Source organism: Zasmidium cellare (genome assembly GCF_010093935.1).
Source record: "Zasmidium cellare ATCC 36951 unplaced genomic scaffold M409scaffold_1, whole genome shotgun sequence".
In the NCBI taxonomy this organism is placed as follows: Eukaryota; Fungi; Ascomycota; class Dothideomycetes; order Mycosphaerellales; family Mycosphaerellaceae; genus Zasmidium; species Zasmidium cellare.
Window position 1 is genome coordinate 1,589,173 of NW_022986945.1, and position 17,497 is coordinate 1,606,669.

Below are 17,497 nucleotides of genomic sequence, written 5' to 3' on the forward strand. Positions count from 1 at the left end.
GACATACTCTCACACATTTGGTCGATGAGGTGAAGTCGGCGTGAAAAAGACCCACTTCTCGCATCCTGCGATAAACGCGTGCATGACGAATTTTACGCGTAAGGTGAATTCCAGGTGAAGAAGGTACGACAGCATTGATTCGATGACCATTTTCATCTGCTGCTCAGAATATCATGTACAGTCCCTTTTAAGCCTTAAACCTGCCCTCAAACCCAGGTCTCGCCTTCTTCTTGCCTTTGCCCTGAGACTTCTTCTTTCCCTTCTGTCCCTTTTCCTCTCGCCTCTTTTGCAGGTTGGTCTCGCGCTTCTTCTGCTTGGCCTCCTTGCCCTTCACAACCGCTTCTTTACGCTCATTCCATTCCTTCTCGGACTTGGTCTTCTGCTTCTCCTTGCGCTTCAAAGCCTTCTTCAGCAGGCTGGTATCATCTCTTACTCGCTCACCGTGAGCACGCTTCTTCGCATTCAACCACATGTCCTTCTCAGCGATGTCCGCCCGCTTTTCAGCATCAAGACCTGCCAATCGAGATTGCTTCTTCTCCGCCGCCTCCAAAGCCGTACGTGGATCTTGCGGTCCTTTGCGCTTCCTCGGGTCTTGCAGCTCGGTCAAAGAAGCATCGGCTGCAGTGCCATCTTCGAACGCGAGTCTGCTGAAGCTGAAGTTGTTGTCTTGTGGTCGGGGCGAGTTTCGGTTAAAGATCTCGGTGGAAAGTGGACTTCCAGATCCACGTAGCTGCTCATCTCTCTTCCTTGCCTCCTCTTCCTTGGCTTGCCGCCTCAGCTCTTTCTTGTGTGCTTTCCGTTGCTCTTCCTTCTTTCGCCTCTGCTCGAGAAGCTCTTGTCGGCTCTTTGCCGGCTTGCCTTCACCACCGTCGGCCTTTCGTCGTGCTCGTAGCTCTTCAATCCGCTTTCGTAGTCGCTCCTGAAGCTCAGCTGGGTCGACGTCAGGTAGCTGAATCTTGGGTGACGAGGTTCCAGATGCAGGGTCGGCGAAGTCAGGTAGTGATTTTTGCGAGGTGGAGCTGGCTTTGGATTTCTCGGACAGGTCGAGCTTGAGCTGCGGCTTGGTTGATGACGATGATGATGGCTGTTTTCGTGTCAGTTCCTTGGATTCGTCTGAGGTTGATGGCGGATGAATGGAGGATGATGAGGATGCTTCGGAATGGTTTGTGGAGGTGTCAAAGGCAGGGCTGAGCACTACCGGACTGGTTGGCGCAGACGACGCTTCTGCGGCCTCATCCTCATCTTCTTCGTGGTCTTCCTCTTCGTCAGAATCTGCAAGCCCAGAGAAGTCCAGCTTATCCATGTCGGCGGTGTCATTCGCTTGCCCCGGCTCATCGTCGTCTTCGTCGTTCTCCTCTTCTTCAGCACCGGCCACAGCTTGCTCTCTCTCGGCCACCACTTCTCCAAGATCTCTGTCCTGTTTGGCAGCCTTCTTCGCCTCTTTCTTCGCCAGCAGAGTCTTCTTCTTCTCATTCTTGGCCTGTCGCTTCTCTTTCCTCTTCTCTGCCATTCGCTTGCGCTTCGTCTCTTCATCTTCAGCAGGCTCCTTCTTTTGCCTCTTATTACTCGCGACATCTTCTAAAGCGCCGTCATTGTCCTGCTCCTCATCTGCAATGCCTAGCTCCCGCTTGCGCTTATTTTCACGCTCCTTCATCACATCCAGTGCGCTTTTCTGGTTGGCCGGATCGAGCTTGGCTTTCTTCGCGGCCTTTTTTTGCTCTTTGGTTTGCTTTTTGCGGCTCCATTGCTCGCTGGGATCGTGACCATCATCAATCTGGCTCCCGTAGTGATCGCGTGCCGGTGTCAAGGCAAGTAGAGACTCGAAGGCCTTGGCGTGGCTTTGGAGGCGCTCCTATAGAAGTCGAGTTAGATGTGTTGGTCTTGTCCCGGACATGAAGACAAAATACCTCGAGGCCGTCCAAGGGATCTTCTGCTTGTTCGCCCATTATACCGAGATCAACTTTCCACAATTCAGGCCAGTGACTGGCGACAAAGACGAAGGGCGGCGACGGATGCGGTGAGGTGGAGATTGGATGATTTTGCCGCCAAGACTTGCAAACGCTGCAGCAGGCGAAGTGTGGGGTCGGCGTAGAAAGTCAAACTCCGACGCCATTCACCTCACCAACCCAGCCTGTTTACCTCGCACATGCACTACCTCGACAAATGTATCTGTAGATCGTCCTCCTCGTTCCTATACGCATTCGTCGTAAGCAGAACGAACTGATCGGCGAGGCATTCCATCGGCGACAGGGAGACGATGATGGCATTGCGCTGTGCCTGACGAGCCGGACTGCTCCGCCACGCCAGTGCCACGCCCGAAATCGTAATCCCAGCGCAGCACTCCATGTTTGCTAATGAATCTTTGCACGACGCAATCGCTCCCTGATACTGTGTAAGTACCTGGTCGCGCGCCGTACTCGCATCGTCGGCGAAGCCTCCCACCGCCCGGCCGACCAGGAGGAAGAGGGAGAGGCGTCATTGCATATACAACTTGGAAAGCGGCTGCCTCGAGAGTACATATACATACGCGCCTGCCTGGAACATACACTCCTCCAGCTTTGGATTGTTGAGAATACGACATTCACACGATTCGACATTCGACATGACTTACGACATGGATTCCATAGTAGAGGCTACCTCTCTATCTCACGTTACCGACATCGCAACCAACCCGCCATCACATCCGAATGCGCCAGCAGACTACCCAAGGCTGCCGCTAGTCTTGTACATTGCGAGGGTACCTGGAAGTCGAGACGTCTTTCTCACCCCGATAAAGCCGAGAGAGAAAGTCGTTACGGCTGAGGACGTTCAAAGTTCGCTGTACTATGTACACATCAACAGCCGTGACGATTACGAAGAGCCGTCAGCAAGACCGTCTTCTGTGAACACGGATGCCTCCAAGTTGATGCCCATCCGAGAGAATAGCACGAAGAGGAAGCCAGTATTACCCGCACGACCTGTGCAGCCTCCAAGCCCGCCGTACCCTTCATACGACAGCATGCCGGACACTCAACAGCCACCATCTTACCCACCAAGGCCACAACAAATTTCTCGAAAGCCGATAGCGCCAAAGCATGGAGCAAGTTTCCAACAGACTCCTGACCTACCTGTTCTTCCACGGCGACCCCTTCCATCGCCACCAGAGGAAGAGGACCTCGATTCGCACTCGTTGCATCAGAGCAACATTCGGCTACTTCGACGAGCTGAACACAGCGAAGAGAATAACCCGTATCTGAGGCATTACGAGCCAGCACCTCCAGCAATAGACCCTGCCGATATGCCGGAGCCTGGTACTTTGACTTTAATCAGGCGGGACCCATCATCCAGCGAGCAGTGGAATGTAGCATCCATATATGATCCTCCCGTCCACGAAGTCAGCTCCGCGGCATTGCGTAAGCCGAGTGCAGCCATGCGGACAAAACGTGGTGGTGCCCCTGTCTACTTGGACATTAGCAACCCCTCATACGAGCAATTCATCGATGCCAACCGCCCAGACTCACGAGTCAGCATGGGATCTGCTACATCCGGCGACAGTGATCCGCCACCAGAGGGAGTTTTCAGACGCCGTCTGTACATGCCAGGCTCCAAGTACGCCGAACACAACTACGGCCACACCCGCAAATTCGGCTCAGTAGGCTCTTTAGCCCCGACGGACGACACATCCATAAGACGAACAATGCGCCACTCCGTCGACATGAGCACCACATCTTCCTCACCCGCCCAGGCCGACCGCCGAAGCAAAAGCTACAACTTCACCAGTCCCTGGGACGGCCGCTGCGAATTCTCCACTGGCACAACAGGCAAATCGCTCAAATGCCGCCACCACCTCCCACCCAACCGCGGCGGCGTCGCCGAAGTCAGCGAGCTGCGCTTCAACCTCCCCACCTCGTCGAGTAGAACGGCGACAGCACTCTCCGACAAACGCTCCTCCTACTTCCACCGCATGCACGGCCGGGCACTCTCGAGTACAGACGGGGACGATGATGACATGCCGACGTTTGTAATTGGAGAGGATGGGAGATTGGATTTGACGCTCGGGCAGGAGAGGGCTGGGGGCGGGTTTGGAGGCAAGCAGGCGAAGTTGGGCAAGTTGATTATTGAGCCCGAGGGATTGAAGATGTTGGATTTGTTGGTTGCGGCGAATGTGGGGCTTTGGTGGAGGGCTTATGAGAAGGTTTAGACGAGATCGGGAATGAGTGGAATAAAGAGCATTGTCATGAGTGTGTGTGCTTCTTTGTTCCAGAAAGCGAATTTTCTACAAAGCCGTGAGCCGTCATCTTCGGAAGCCATACTGCGGGTTGCCACCCCCATCGCTCGGGTCATGCGAGTCGCCATTCTGAAAACCAGACCATGCGAGCCGCCGTCCTCAAACCCGCACCCTGCGCAAAGTCATAATCAAGTACAGTGAGTAGCCATACCGAAAGCAGATCCAACAAGCTGCCGCCTTCAACCAAAACCCTTTGCCTCATGCAAATCGAAGCGTGTCCGCCTTCCGAGTCATACGCGAAACGCCATCCTGAAAACCAAACAATGCGGGCCGCAGTCTCCAAACCGTATCCTGCGCAACTCGTAAAATCGAGTACCGTACCGTCAGTAGCCATCCCCAAAAGCAAATCCAGCAAGCCGCTACGTTCAATCCAAACCCTTCGTCTCATCCTGATCCCACCCCTACTGAAGCAACTCGTCCAAGTCCATGCCCAAGGCGTAGCAGAAATCTCCCAAGAGGCGTCTCTTGAGCTTCCTCAACCGGTCTCCGTTCCTATCACCGACGAGGTCGAACGGGTTTCGCACCAGGGTAGCACGAGCGAAGAAATCCTGTGCGAGTGCCATGTAATCGGAGCCTTCGTCGTCCACGATCTCGGTGATGATGGCTATCGCCTCGATGCCCATGGCGAGGACTTCGATGTTGAACTGCTCTTTCTGGAACTTGCAGACATCGTCAGCCCGGTTCTCTCCGACGCTCGAGTCTTGGAGGAACTTGAGGAGTTTGGAGAGTGCCCCGTCCGCCGAGTCGTGCACGCCGTTTAGCTCGCCTTTGAGGCTGCTCACGAGGGGTGCGTGCTTGAGGTAGATGTCGATGGGATTGAATAGTCCGCTGCCGCGATCCATCCGCGCGACGGGCGCCAAGCGCTTCAGGAAATGGACAGTGCCCTCGCAAAGTCCGACGCACGACAAGCTGACCTGTGGTCGAAGAGTCCAGAGCTGCTTAAAGACGACATGGAGTTCGCCTTGGTCGAGTTCCTCGGCGTGCTCGGCGTCGTTGTAACAGATGATGTGCAGCGACCGCGAACCGCCATCCGAGTTGAGGAAGTGGACCAAAGCGTAGAGGAAGCGAGCCGCGCACAGAAGCCCTGAGCGCTCAGCGTAGTGCCGGTTCTACCTTCCCTGCAGCCGTAGATGGAGTCGGACCTCGCGCACCTTGAGCATGACCTTGGGGAAGAGCTCGTAGATGTCGAGGATCGAGCACTGCTTCTTCGCGACTTTGGTGTGGATGTCGCCCTTCATGATGAGCGAGCACTCGCGCCGGTTCTGAATGATGGGAGCCGCTGTGAAGGCGAAGGTGTCGAGCTCGTTGACCATCTCCTTTCGGAGTTGTTAGTACTGCAGCTACTGGCTCGCAAGGGTCAGACGACGGCACTTACCTTGGTCTCGGAGTGTATCTTCTTGCAGACTCGCAGTAGAGAGGTATTGGCAGTGAACCTGCCGTCGCGATCGTGGAAGAGCGCCAACTCATGAATGTGATTGCGCAGCTCCGGAGAGAGGTCGAGGAATCGGAACGGCTTCATGATGGCGGCGCGTTGGCGAAACGGAAGAGATGTGGTGTTCATGGTATTCGTGGTGGTGTTTGTCGCGGTGTCGAAGAAGAAGAGAGGCGAGAGGCAAGAGCTGTGGAAGAAGCTGCGACGCCGGGCGCTAGACGAAGCTTATTTTGGCGCTAGTCGCGCGAGCATGTGATTGTGGGACTTCACTTGTTTATGCCGCTTGGCAGCTTTCGAGAGGGCGGAATGGCATTGATATGCAACTTTCACTTGCTACGACTTGGCTTATGTCGGGCAAAGGAACGATGAAAAACTGCAGCTCGGAGTCTGCGACGTTGAATTCTAGAGCTACGTGCGTGTCGTCTTTGTCCCGACCATGTTCCTGCTTGACAGACTTTGCTAGCTGACCATCCCCTCTCTTCCGCGCTGTAGTGGTTTTTCTCCCATCGAATCCATCTCTAAGCATACCATTCGTCTCTGCTGATATCCAAGAGCCCGGAAAGAGGCGTAAGCACTTGCAAGCAGAAGGTATTGGCACATTTGGAGTAGCGTAGTTCCTGCCGCATAGGAAACAATCTTCGCAGTGAGAGCTTTCCATCATCGAGATGCTCTTGTGTATCGTGGTGGAGGACAATGTAGAGTGCCTCGAGAGCGATCGCATGAATATGCATCAAGTAGTTGATATGTGTATACTCCCTCTCGTTCGAGTTACACAAACTGATTGCCAGGTATGCTAAGCAGTCGAATGCCGCTTTCTTCAAACTCACTTGGTGCCTTAGCATTGATTCATACTTGCTTAGCGTCTGCACCATCTTTTCGTTGCGCGCCAGGTATGACATGGCCGGGTCCACAGATTCCTCAAGTACTTCCGTGCGGTAGTCGAGGTCTGGCTGAAGATGACGAAGTATGCCGCGAAGCTCCAGGTCGATCCGAGGATGTAGCACATTTAATGACGACCGCAGGTCGGAGAATTCCTCCGCTACAAGTGATTCCCTGTCGCGCACATCGACCACAAGTTTACACTTCGATTTGTCTGAGTTCAGATGGTGGGCCATCGCGCAAAGGAAACGGTTGCCTGCCTCTTCCCAAGACTCGTAAATGGTAGACGGACTGTGAAATACCATTGGGCGAATGTCGATATTGACTTTGATTCTCAGTACTTTAGACATCTGAGCCGGCAGCCAGGCGCGGAGGTTCAAGACTCAAGTCTCGTCACCGTCAAGGTCGGCATCAATGTCACCCGTCAACATCAGGCGACCTGACATTCCATCAAGGTGCACTGCATTTTCTGGCCTCATGTTGACGGTGAAGGTACTGAGACCATAGAAGATGCCCTATTGAGTAAATTAGCCCTGAGCCTCGCAGTATCTATCAAGTTGCTCAAGAAACCAGCAAAGTATGCGCACGAACCTTGGCTTCAGCATAAATTTGCTTGCACACTGTGAGGAGGCCGAGAGTCGCGAGATGTCCATTTTCGCGATCGTGGAGGAGTGATTCCTCGTAGACACGATTGCGCATTTCGGGCGGCAAGTCGATGAACCTGAATGGAGCCATCGTCGCGGTGATGGGTCTCCATGCAATATTCTGTGATGTGGTGGTGGTGATGCTGGCTGCAGCACACATTACCTTACGAACGAAAGGAGCGAGCTTTCAACTGGTCAGCGCGCACGGATCTCGCCGAAACTTTCTTTGACTCCGCACTAGTCACACTAGCATGTGAATGCAGCGATCCGCGGGTTCTCGCAGCGTATGAACGTCCAAATACCAGGACGGCGCTATCTTTTTGGCTGTGTATTCGTACAGCGGCGAGGTTAGGGGAACGGAACGTGTTTCTGACAATGGCAACTCCCCATGGTCCCCAAGGCATGACTTCCTCGCATTGCAACTAATGCTACAGACCTCCTTCCACACCATCGACTTCAGCATGTATCACTGTTCACCCTGACACAGTTACGCCCCATAGCATCATGACTCTAAGTCAGATCCACCTTGATACCCAGCCACTTGCACAGCGGACCAAGAGCTTCCATCTTGAGTTCGTCGGACCAAAAAGAGTCCACATCGTGAAAGTCTTCGCGAACGACCGAGAAGCATCGCTGCAGACATTGCCGTGCTTTGAGAACGTTTGCGGAGTCCTCGTGACCACCTACCTTGCAGTAGATTGCCATGGCTTCTATGCAAATGGAAGCCGTGACCACTTCAAAGTCGCAGTATGCGTCCATGAAGTCCAACTCGTCCTGCAAGATGAATTCGAGTTGTTTCAAACAGTACTCGGTCGCCCACGCCACGGAGCGAGGAAACTCAACCGCTCTGTTCTGATCCAAGTACGCCCGTAAGCTTTTGCCCTGGTTGTTGTGAATCTCGATTGGATTTATCGGATCGTGAATCACTGTCGTGCGCTTCTCGAGTTTGGCCCGACAGACCTTCTCATACTCTTGAGGCATGTCGATCAATTCGAGGTCGCTGTTCTGCTGCAGCAGCCACAGTGGCCGAACAATGTCCTCAAAGGAGATGTCGGAAGAGCCGTGCCGAGCATCATACCAAGTGACGGTAAGCTTCCTCTTCGATATGTCGGAGTTCAGCAGGTGCACCAACGCGTACAGGAGCCGGTTCGCCCCCTCCTGGTTTAGGAAAATCTTGATGCGTGTGTCATGACTGTAGTCGACAAGGCGCAGGTTGATCTTGACTCTCGGGGTTCGAAGAATCTGTCGTGTCAAGAGCTCATGAATGCGCAGCGCCGAAGATCGTTCTTCTGGGATGCTTGCCGTCAGATCGCCCTTGAATTCGATGCCATATTCATAGTGAGCCGTTCCAGGTGTAACTGTGATCGTGAAAGTGCTGAGCTCGCGAAAGATGCCCTGTTTTCACCTCGAAATCAGCGTTCTTGGTTCTTGTACTTTTTCACCGAAGGCGGACGAGTTCACCTACCTTTGCTTCGGCATGCACTTGCTTCGAGACTCTCAGCAATGCCACATTTGCAGTGCAGCCGCGGTCGCGATCGTGGGTCAGCGACTCTTCGTAGATCCTATTGCGCAGCTCGGCCGCCAGGTCAAGTAACCTAAACGGCGTCATGGTGTTGATGGTGTTGATGGCGAGGATGTCGTCTGGCTTTGGTGAGATGCAAGAAGTCGGAATGGTGTGTTGTGGTGATCGCGGTATTTGCCGCAGCGTCGAGGAAGGAGCGGCTTTTGAAGGGCCGCGACCAGCGGATCTTGCCGAGATTTTGACTCGGCGCTAGTTGCGCTAGCATGTGATCGTCTCTATCGTGATTTGCACGTGGTATTGCCTTGCTCAACTCCAGCAGGTTGAGAGAACACTGGCGTCCAAATGAAGTCTTTGAAGCATTACATACTTCATAGTCAAACTTCCTCACTTCGCCCACCCGCAAAACCACCGAGTCACTTCCTCGCCGTTCGAAACTCCCAGTCACTCGCCTTTTCGCCGAGCCTCCATATGAATGATGAGCAGTATGTGGTATCTTAACTCCGCTTCTCACACCCTATGTCTTGTTGTGAACCTCGCATAGTTGAATCAGTCTCGATACTCCCCGCACGCAGCCGTGGGCTACTCCAACTGGACCTGTCACTCTGTGTCCCTGATTGTCCCTTCCGACGAGTCCAGCATTCCCTTGCGTAGACTCTCCACATAATCCACCGCTGTCTTGTCGAATTGATGCATCGTGAGCTTGACATGGGGGCCAAGGAAAACCAGGCCAGAGAAGTGTTCGATTGCGCTTGAGGTGTTGCCCGCGTAGGCCGTCTTGTTGATGAGGGTGATATCCACACGCCGGTCTCGGTTGTCTGAGTTCATATGGCGCCAAAGAGCTGCTATGAAGCGATGAATGGGCTGGTTGAGTTGCTCCGTCCTGCCTCTCGGAGACTTGTCTGCGACATGGATCTGGACTTTCACTGCTGGCACTCTCAGCGATGCAGATGGAAGAGCTCTCAACTCTCGCTCCGATGTTGTAGTGCGGTAGTGAGGCAGGTCCAAGCAGTCACCACTGAATTTTAGGGAGCTTGTGGCGCTGATCATAGTGCTGGCTTGGTGTCTGCACTCCACTGGCGAGACCGAGATGAGGAAAATGCTCTGCGAATGGAGGATGCCTTGTGCCTCGCTGTGAATCTGGCGGCAAGTGCGGAGGAGTGCGACCGTAGCGGTGCGGCCGTTTTCACGGTCGTGAGTGAGTGCTTCGTGATAGATTTCGTTACGGAGCTCGGCTGCGAGGTCCAAGAAGCTGGCTGGCATGGTGATTGAAGATGGGAGTTGTGCTTTGGTATCGAGTTTGAGTGATTTCGATGATGTTGGTGCTTGTTTGATGCAGACCGAAGAAGGAGAGAAATCCAAACTCTCGACTGTGCGCGAACGAGAGCTCAGATGCTCTCATGTGACTCACAAGTGAGCCGCGACACGAAGGTCGGGTTTTGAGGGCCACTCTTCATTCGAGCCAAACTTCACAGATGAATCGCAAAAATCAGGGCTCTACGCAGAGTTTAGTTGCATCCTCTCAATGCGCCGAAGAAGCAAGTCCATTAAGAGTAGCTTATGATGATCCATGTCCTTCTGAACGCGCTCTTCCGCTGAAAATGCAATGTCGCACTGTATACCTTGATTCGATGAAAATATGAGTCGCCTAAATGGTTCATCGACGACTGATGACGGTGGGCACATCAAGCGAAGCCTGTCCAGATATCGTATCACCTCCTTGTCGAGACCGCAGATCGACAGCTCATTCCGGGAATGAAGCCTGACAAGCGGTGAAAAGTCTTCTTTTGCGATGGCATTATGACCCGAGTACACTTCGCTATTGAGCAGTGTGAGGTGGAGTTGATGCGCTCTGTTATCCAGACCGATCCATTCCACGACAGCAAATAGAAGGAGCCTGGCCTGATGGCAAATTGACTTGTGCCAGTGAGCGACCCTAGAATCATCGAAGCTATCGCTTTCGACTCTCAGCTGGAGCACGATTCTTGCTGGTGCGGACGGCGGAGGATAGAAAGCGCCATTGAAGTCATTAGTAGCAAATTCACTAGTGTCCACTATGTCGTTTATATCGCCGCTCAAAACGGCTTCTCTTGTCGCGCCGAAGGTCGGTCCAGAGCTGTGGCATTCGGCATGGATGTTGAGGGTACTCATAGCATAAAAGATCCATCTGGCCTCGCTGTGTATCTGGCGACAGGTACGCAGCAAGGCAACTGTCGCGGTCTGGCCATTTGCGCGATCGTGGGTAAGAGCTTCTTCGTACACACGATTACGTAGCTCAGGGATGAGGTCAAGGAAGCGCAAAGGACGCATCGAGAAAGTGAGTTCTCTGCGAATTGGTCAAAGTCCGGAGATGTAAAGGTGATGCGTCTGGTCCTGCATCAGTGGGAAGAAGCGTCTCGAGCCCCAAATGGGGCTTTTGGACGCTGAGAGGGCAGCGTTGGCTTGGAGGTCGCGCAACAGCATACGAACAATGCGAGTATCGCCGTCAGTCTGATTCAATTGGCTGCAACTCGCAAAGTCAACGAGCCTGCTACATTCCACTGCATCTTGTGGAAGGGCCACCTCGAAGCACCGCCAAGCGTATGCCAGTGCTACATATTGCTCAGTGAAGTGAAGATCGCCCGCTCGAACCATTGCGAAAGACACACACCACATCTTCCAGATATGCTCCCGAGCTTGTCTTTTCAACGCTTCATGCTGGGGATCTCGCCAGCCCTAGATGATTTAGGCACAGTCGATTTCCTATCTAAAGTCAGCCACCGATTGGGGAATGAAAAAGAATTGTCGTCTGACTTGAGACATGATGTGTGTCTACGCATCTTGTGTAACATAATCTTGGTTTGTGGAGCGGTGCTGGAAGACGAGCAAAACGATGAGGTGAAGTGCGGTCAAATCCGCACAGGCCACACCATGAGCATGAGTGGATCCTTCCTCCTAAAAGCCATGGCACTTTCTGAACAACCGCGCGAATTCTTCGGAATGTCAAAGACTCTGTAACTGAATTAGTATTGCAGCGAGGAAGGGAGAGCAGTGCGATCTCATCACAAGCACGAATGAACCAGCAATTGGCCAAGAATCAACATCGAGATACCACGACTTAAGTCTCTTAAGCTCGGATAAGGGGCTCGGCTTACGACACCCGAGATCGCCATCAAACGCAAGTCGACCTAGTCGACTTCTCCTTAGAATCATCAACAGCATCAAATCCTTGGAATGGGCGACGACTACGATGACTGGGGCCATCCGACGAAGCCTCGGTACCGGCCACGAGACCAAAGTGTGAAGGGCGTCCTCCGATCTTGGTACTACCTCATCCGACGGAAATATCAAACCCTCACGGCAACGATATTGATTGGACTTTGCCTGTTCTGGTATCTCAATACCGAGGGTGAACCAAAGCCGGCCCCGGTGGACTGGAAGCGCTTCGCATACGTTCAGTGAGTACTGTGTGAGAAGGTGATGATCAAGGATGCGTCCTGACACTGCATAGGTATGTAACCGACAACCACAACTTGTGCAATGGTAAGTAAAAATGTTGCTCTGTTGTGTAACACAAGCTAACATCCGATAGCATATATGGTATTCGAGGCACTGCATCGATATAAAAGCAAAGCCGACAGAATACTGCTTTACCCGCAAGAATGGGATCTCGAAGACGATTCCGAACAAGACAGGAACAGCCAGCTGTTGATCCGGGCGAAGAAGTATTGGAATGTCAAACTTCACCCTGTCGCTCTACTGGATACAGACGGCAAGGCAAGCCCAGGGACGCTGAATGCCCCGAGCTCTTGGTCTACCTCTATCACCAAGCTGCGGGCTTTTGAGCTATACCAGTATGACCGTGTCTTACATATGGACAGCGACATCACTTTACTCCAGCATATGGACGACCTCTTCTTGGCACCAAGTGCTGCTGTCGCAATGCCGAGAGCGTACTGGTCAGATACAAAGCCGAGCGAGTGGCCACTGACGAGCTTGCTCATGCTCATCGAGCCCAATCCTCTGGAGATGAAGAACTTCATCGACATTCTCATGTCTTGGAAGCTGAAGCCTGGCTTCCAAATTGGACGGAACTACGACATGGATCTCTTGAATCACCGTTTCGGGGCCTCCGCTATGGTCCTTCCACATAGGGCTTACGCCATGCTGAGCGCAGAGTTTCGCCAAAAAGACCACTCTGCCTATCTTGGAACCATCAACGGACCCCGGGAACGGATGTCAAAGTTGACCTGGGATCCCGATCATGCCTACCAGGAAGCAAAGCTGATCCACTTCAGCGACTGGCCTCTACCAAAGCCCTGGATCATGTGGCCTCACGAGGGGCTGGCAGAGATGCAGCCCGACTGCGATGGCAGTAAACTTGGATGCCGCGAGCGTGAGATCTGGAAAGGCTTGTACTCTGACTTCCGCAAACGACGGAAAGATCTGTGTAGAATTCTGAGTGTCCCTGCACCCAAATGGTCGGACTTGAAGAATCAGACGGCATCATGATAGACAATACAATTTCGCTGATTGCTGAACACCGAAGTCGGTCATTGCAGATGCGTTGCGCTCTCGTGCCTATTGTCCCGTGACGCCGTGACAGGCGCCACAAGATCTCTTGGTGCCTTGAACAGTGGCCGGACTTGAATGCCGAACATTTTATGAGCTGACTCCGTTCACAGATCGAAGCCCAAAATTACAGCATGTAAGCACCAAGCGAGCCTTTACAGGCCCCTTCACCAACCACGTCTATCACTGGAATCTGTGAACATCGACTGGCCTCCACATATAGCGCTCTTCTTCTCGACACTACATGAGCCTTTCCGTCACCCTCTACAGTATCTCCTCACTGCCAACACTGCATCCAGGACAACGTCGATCAACAAACAAAAATCTAGTATTCCGAAACCGAAAACTGAAGATGGAGCCTGATCGTGCAGGACATATCCCGCCAACGTCGTTCAGTGGCAAATGTCCGCTATGCGGTACGGCCAAATCGAGTCATTCGCCTTGGTGCATCCAATACGAGGGCTGCCGGACTGGGCAGTGAGAAATCCTGATCGGGCGAGGGATATGTCTGAGAGAGGGAGCTGTTGATCCCGAACAATTGTTGGACTATCAATGTGTATGAAGCATCTCTCGGCAACTTTTGACGCTGCAGCCATCTCGCTCTCCCAGTATATCACGTATTTTGACCAGCTTGTACCAAAATAACCCTCACTTCACCCCCGGCAAAACCTGTTCCTCACTAGACGTCAACGTCGCATCCTCCATCTTCAACGCCACCGAAGTCTTGAACAGCCCCGGCCAAAACGCCTCCTCAAACTCATCCCCAACCGCATTCACGCCCTCCTCTTCCCCATCCCCACCGCTCTGGTCGAGATTCATCGTGCCCACTGATGTCTTATCGCTATACTGTCCCGGCACAACAGATTTCCAAAACTCCCCACCGCTTGCCAACGCACCGTACGAATCATTGCCTTGTGGCAGCGGTGGCTGGATCAGAGTGGCGTTGATGCCGAGGAGGCCGTACAGATCTGAAGTGAAGGGGATGGCAGGGTTGAGGTCGAGGTCGAGGTTGAGGATGCCTAAGTCGAGATTGAGGTTTTCGGGTAGGAGGGAGGAGTAGGTCATCTGAAACCATGGCTTCGTTGAGGGGGTCGATTCGGACTCGTCGCCGGTTGTGTCGTAGGGGTAGATTTTGACGGATTCGCTGCCGTCGGCGTTGGTGGTCCAGTCGAAGTTGGCGAGGTGTTTGGGTTGGTTCCAGACTGCACAAGTAATGTTAGCATACAAGGGCGACGGCTTCACACATGTGATACTGTGGGTATACTCACTTTTTCGTGCATTCCAAACGCAATACTTCTGGCTAACATAAATCCTGCTGACTCTCACATTCCGCTCCACTTTCCCGTCATTCTCATACTCAAAGAACCCAGGAATGATGAACATCTCATCATAAGGTCCCACTGGACTTTCGGTATATCGAATGATTTGAATCGTGCCCAGTGTGCCGACAAACTTGCCAGCAATCGACTCGGGGTACTGTCGCTCAAGAGGTGGAAAAGCCTTGTTTGGAAGCTTGCCGTCTAATGAGATGCCTATACCGGGCAGGAGAAAAGTCGTGTAAATTGTACCCTTGAGAGTCCATGGTGCCGGGGCGAGGGTGTATGGCTCTGTTGATTCGTTGGTGCAGTTCGTGCATGCGTTGACGGCTTTCAGGCTGGTGGCGAGAGCCGCGATGATTGCTCGAAGCAACATCTTGCGATCCAATTCGATCCTTGAGTAACTCCCAGAGTGAGTACGAGATCAGGATGATCATAGGGAGCTCAACAAGAAGTACCAACTTCCAAGACATCAAGCCGATATTACTGCGTATAGAGGGACTAAGCAATTGACCACGGTCACAGTGCCGCGATACTAGCGGTCACGCTGGTCTCACCTCTTGTCAGCATTAATATTTCCTGGTTCGTTGTTCTCGAGCATTGCTGTTCTGTGTCGTTGTACCAATGAGCCATTGCTAAAAATTGTTCATTCAACCAGTCTCAAGGGACCTGCCTTCAGCACGCAGTATACGCAACTAAGTAAACTCGACCTTCGTACCTTTTTAATCCTCATCGTCGTCTCGTCAAGATATGCATCCCGGATGCGCATAATCTCCTTCTTCAATAAGCATATCGCCATCCCCTCTCCACTCCGCTATGCTCGCTGTAGCCTTCCGCTTCATCCAGCTTCTTGTTCAAGCGCTTCGCCCACCATTTGACCGCCCAGCACAGCAAAGCTGTACACAAACATCCGAACAGGATCAATCCACCTCCAAGGCGATAGAACGGCTCGTGCTTCGTTGGGAAGAAGTATGGCGAGAACCAATGCGAGCACTGGCTGACACAGTTCGCGATGGCGATCAGGGCTGCCTTCTTGCTTCGAGGTGCCGGGACCAGTGTTGTCTCCCAGGACAGCTGGAGGTTGAGGCCATTGTACGTGCCTGATACGAGAAGCACAGATCCAAAATATCGTGCTCCGATGTTGGGAGTTGATATCATGAGCGAGATTCCGACTGCGGATGCTACAATGGGCAGGATGATGTGGTAGCACGATTCGCGGAATCTGCCAGACGAGTAGGCGCAGAGGCAGGCAGTTATGTATGCGATAGCGTAGGGTGGTGCTTGAACGAGATAGGTGTTGAGTTCTGAGAAGCCAAAGGTCTTGATGATCTGGTTGAGAGTGTCAGTTGGCTGTTTCAAACGATTCGAGCCGGAGGGTTGAGCCTTACTGAAGGGAAGAAGTCCTTGAAGGACTGGGCGTTGATCAGAGAAAAGTGCATGCCGCAGAACATCCAAGTAAATGGGTCTTTGATGGCGTCTTTAAGGCCGTCCCAGGTGCCGCCGACCTGTTCTTCTTTGCCGCCGTTGGAGACGAGGACCCGGTATCGTGCTATTTCACGCTCCTCGTCTGACAGCCAGCGGGTATTCTCAGGCCAATCAGGCAAGAGAAAGAAAGCTACGACACCCACGAGGATACTGACGGCTCCTTCGATGATGAAGAACCATTGCCAGCTGTAGAGTCCGGCCATACCGCCCATATTGTGCAAGATACCAGCTGCGAGGAAGCCGGATATGATGTTAGAAATGGTGTTGCCCGCGTGCCAGATGGCCATTCTCATTGGGTTTTCTTCCTTCATATACCATGAAGACGTCACTGGAAACATATCAGATGTGTGTGTCTTATCGTCGCAGGCAGTTTTGACTTACTCAACGTGATGCCCGGGAAGAACGGTGCTTCGCAGAGGCCGGTAACAAAGCGAACCATGCAGAATCCGACTCCAGAGGTCACTGCAGGCATGCAAATTGTGCAGATGCTCCACCCAATCATCATTCCTGGGAGCAAGAGACTTGGACGGACCCGAGCGAGCCATAGATTGCCCGGAAGTTGGCCGATAAGGTATCCAATGTAGAAGGCTGAGATACCGGTGCTCCAGACGGCGTCTGACATATTGAGATCGTCCTGAAGGCCAGCGATTCTGGCTGAGAGTTGATTAGAGAAGTTCTTGAAGATCCATGCGTGGGTTTTGCTTACCGTTGGACACATTGATACGATCAAGATAGCTGTAGACTTGTATCAGCACGAGCTTATCCATCACAATGTATACAACGCACTTCATGAGAAACATGATTGTAATCGTCGGCATCAGACGCCAATCTATCTTTCGAAGCAACTTCTTGTTCAGAGTTGCCATTTGCTCATCGTCGAGGTCTCGCAGCGTCTCGAATCTTGACTGGATCTGTGATGGAGAAGGTTGCAGTTCCGTTGCATCCACAACGACGTCGATCTTTTCGGCGAACATGTCGTCCTGCGCCTTGTCGGAAGTCATCGTGATAATTGTTGAGTTTCGACGGGTTAGAAGTTTGAACGATCATGTCTGCCGCTAGAAGAGCTTTCTTAAATACCTTTCTCTGGCATTTCCGCATCTCTGTGCCGCTTGACTCCATAGTTCAATGCCAATGTTGAAGGACAGGCTTGGAACTCGAGAGGTCTCCATGTGTACCTCGCGTGTACACCACATGGCTTGCCCCATGGGGTATACCCCGCTCTTGCTGTCGCTGTCGAAGGTAGAATGCGAACCTGGTTCTAGAGGCTTGATGTTTCTGGGCATTCAAGCCATTTTACTTGGCTGCGGTAAGTTGTAATCCGTGGCTGAAAAGATGCCCTGGATGAGAGTATGCCGCGATGGACTTTAGATGGTGACTCTCTGTGGTCTCATAGGGATTGTGAAG

General features: G+C 52.7%; 7 protein-coding genes across 7 annotated transcripts; 2 read left to right on the forward strand and 5 right to left on the reverse strand.

Moving 5' to 3' along the window:
• Nucleotides 1-187: 187 nt before the first annotated feature.
• Nucleotides 188-1,946, reverse strand: M409DRAFT_48897 (uncharacterized protein; the record flags this gene model as incomplete). The annotated part of the gene is made up of 2 exons (XM_033811073.1): nucleotides 188-1,852; nucleotides 1,908-1,946. 2 exons carry the CDS (start codon nucleotides 1,944-1,946, stop codon nucleotides 188-190), a joined length of 1,704 nt encoding a protein of 567 aa, XP_033674889.1.
• A 656-nt stretch (nucleotides 1,947-2,602) lies between these two features.
• Nucleotides 2,603-4,180, forward strand: M409DRAFT_48898 (uncharacterized protein; the record flags this gene model as incomplete). The annotated part of the gene is made up of 1 exon (XM_033811074.1): nucleotides 2,603-4,180. The coding sequence occupies one exon, from the start codon at nucleotides 2,603-2,605 to the stop codon at nucleotides 4,178-4,180; it is 1,578 nt and encodes a 525-aa protein (XP_033674890.1).
• A 488-nt stretch (nucleotides 4,181-4,668) lies between these two features.
• M409DRAFT_48899 (uncharacterized protein) lies at nucleotides 4,669-8,831 on the reverse strand (the record flags this gene model as incomplete). Its single annotated transcript, XM_033811075.1, has 8 exons — nucleotides 4,669-5,376; nucleotides 5,419-5,583; nucleotides 5,643-5,913; nucleotides 6,228-6,903; nucleotides 6,976-7,093; nucleotides 7,170-7,369; nucleotides 7,777-8,617; nucleotides 8,688-8,831. 8 exons carry the CDS (start codon nucleotides 8,829-8,831, stop codon nucleotides 4,669-4,671), a joined length of 3,123 nt encoding a protein of 1,040 aa, XP_033674891.1.
• A 510-nt stretch (nucleotides 8,832-9,341) lies between these two features.
• Nucleotides 9,342-10,004, reverse strand: M409DRAFT_48900 (uncharacterized protein; the record flags this gene model as incomplete). Its single annotated transcript, XM_033811076.1, has 1 exon — nucleotides 9,342-10,004. One exon carries the CDS (start codon nucleotides 10,002-10,004, stop codon nucleotides 9,342-9,344), a length of 663 nt encoding a protein of 220 aa, XP_033674892.1.
• A 1,950-nt stretch (nucleotides 10,005-11,954) lies between these two features.
• Nucleotides 11,955-13,232, forward strand: M409DRAFT_16276 (glycosyltransferase family 8 protein; the record flags this gene model as incomplete). Its single annotated transcript, XM_033803558.1, has 3 exons — nucleotides 11,955-12,178; nucleotides 12,232-12,263; nucleotides 12,313-13,232. 3 exons carry the CDS (start codon nucleotides 11,955-11,957, stop codon nucleotides 13,230-13,232), a joined length of 1,176 nt encoding a protein of 391 aa, XP_033674893.1.
• A 708-nt stretch (nucleotides 13,233-13,940) lies between these two features.
• On the reverse strand, nucleotides 13,941-14,984 carry M409DRAFT_48902 (uncharacterized protein; the record flags this gene model as incomplete). Its single annotated transcript, XM_033811077.1, has 2 exons — nucleotides 13,941-14,494; nucleotides 14,561-14,984. The coding sequence occupies 2 exons, from the start codon at nucleotides 14,982-14,984 to the stop codon at nucleotides 13,941-13,943; spliced, it is 978 nt and encodes a 325-aa protein (XP_033674894.1).
• Nucleotides 14,985-15,388: 404 nt separating this feature from the next.
• M409DRAFT_62190 (uncharacterized protein) lies at nucleotides 15,389-17,067 on the reverse strand (the record flags this gene model as incomplete). Its single annotated transcript, XM_033815060.1, has 5 exons — nucleotides 15,389-15,937; nucleotides 15,997-16,421; nucleotides 16,475-16,747; nucleotides 16,800-16,828; nucleotides 16,880-17,067. The coding sequence occupies 5 exons, from the start codon at nucleotides 17,065-17,067 to the stop codon at nucleotides 15,389-15,391; spliced, it is 1,464 nt and encodes a 487-aa protein (XP_033674895.1).
• Between the last annotated feature and the right edge of the window lie 430 nt (nucleotides 17,068-17,497).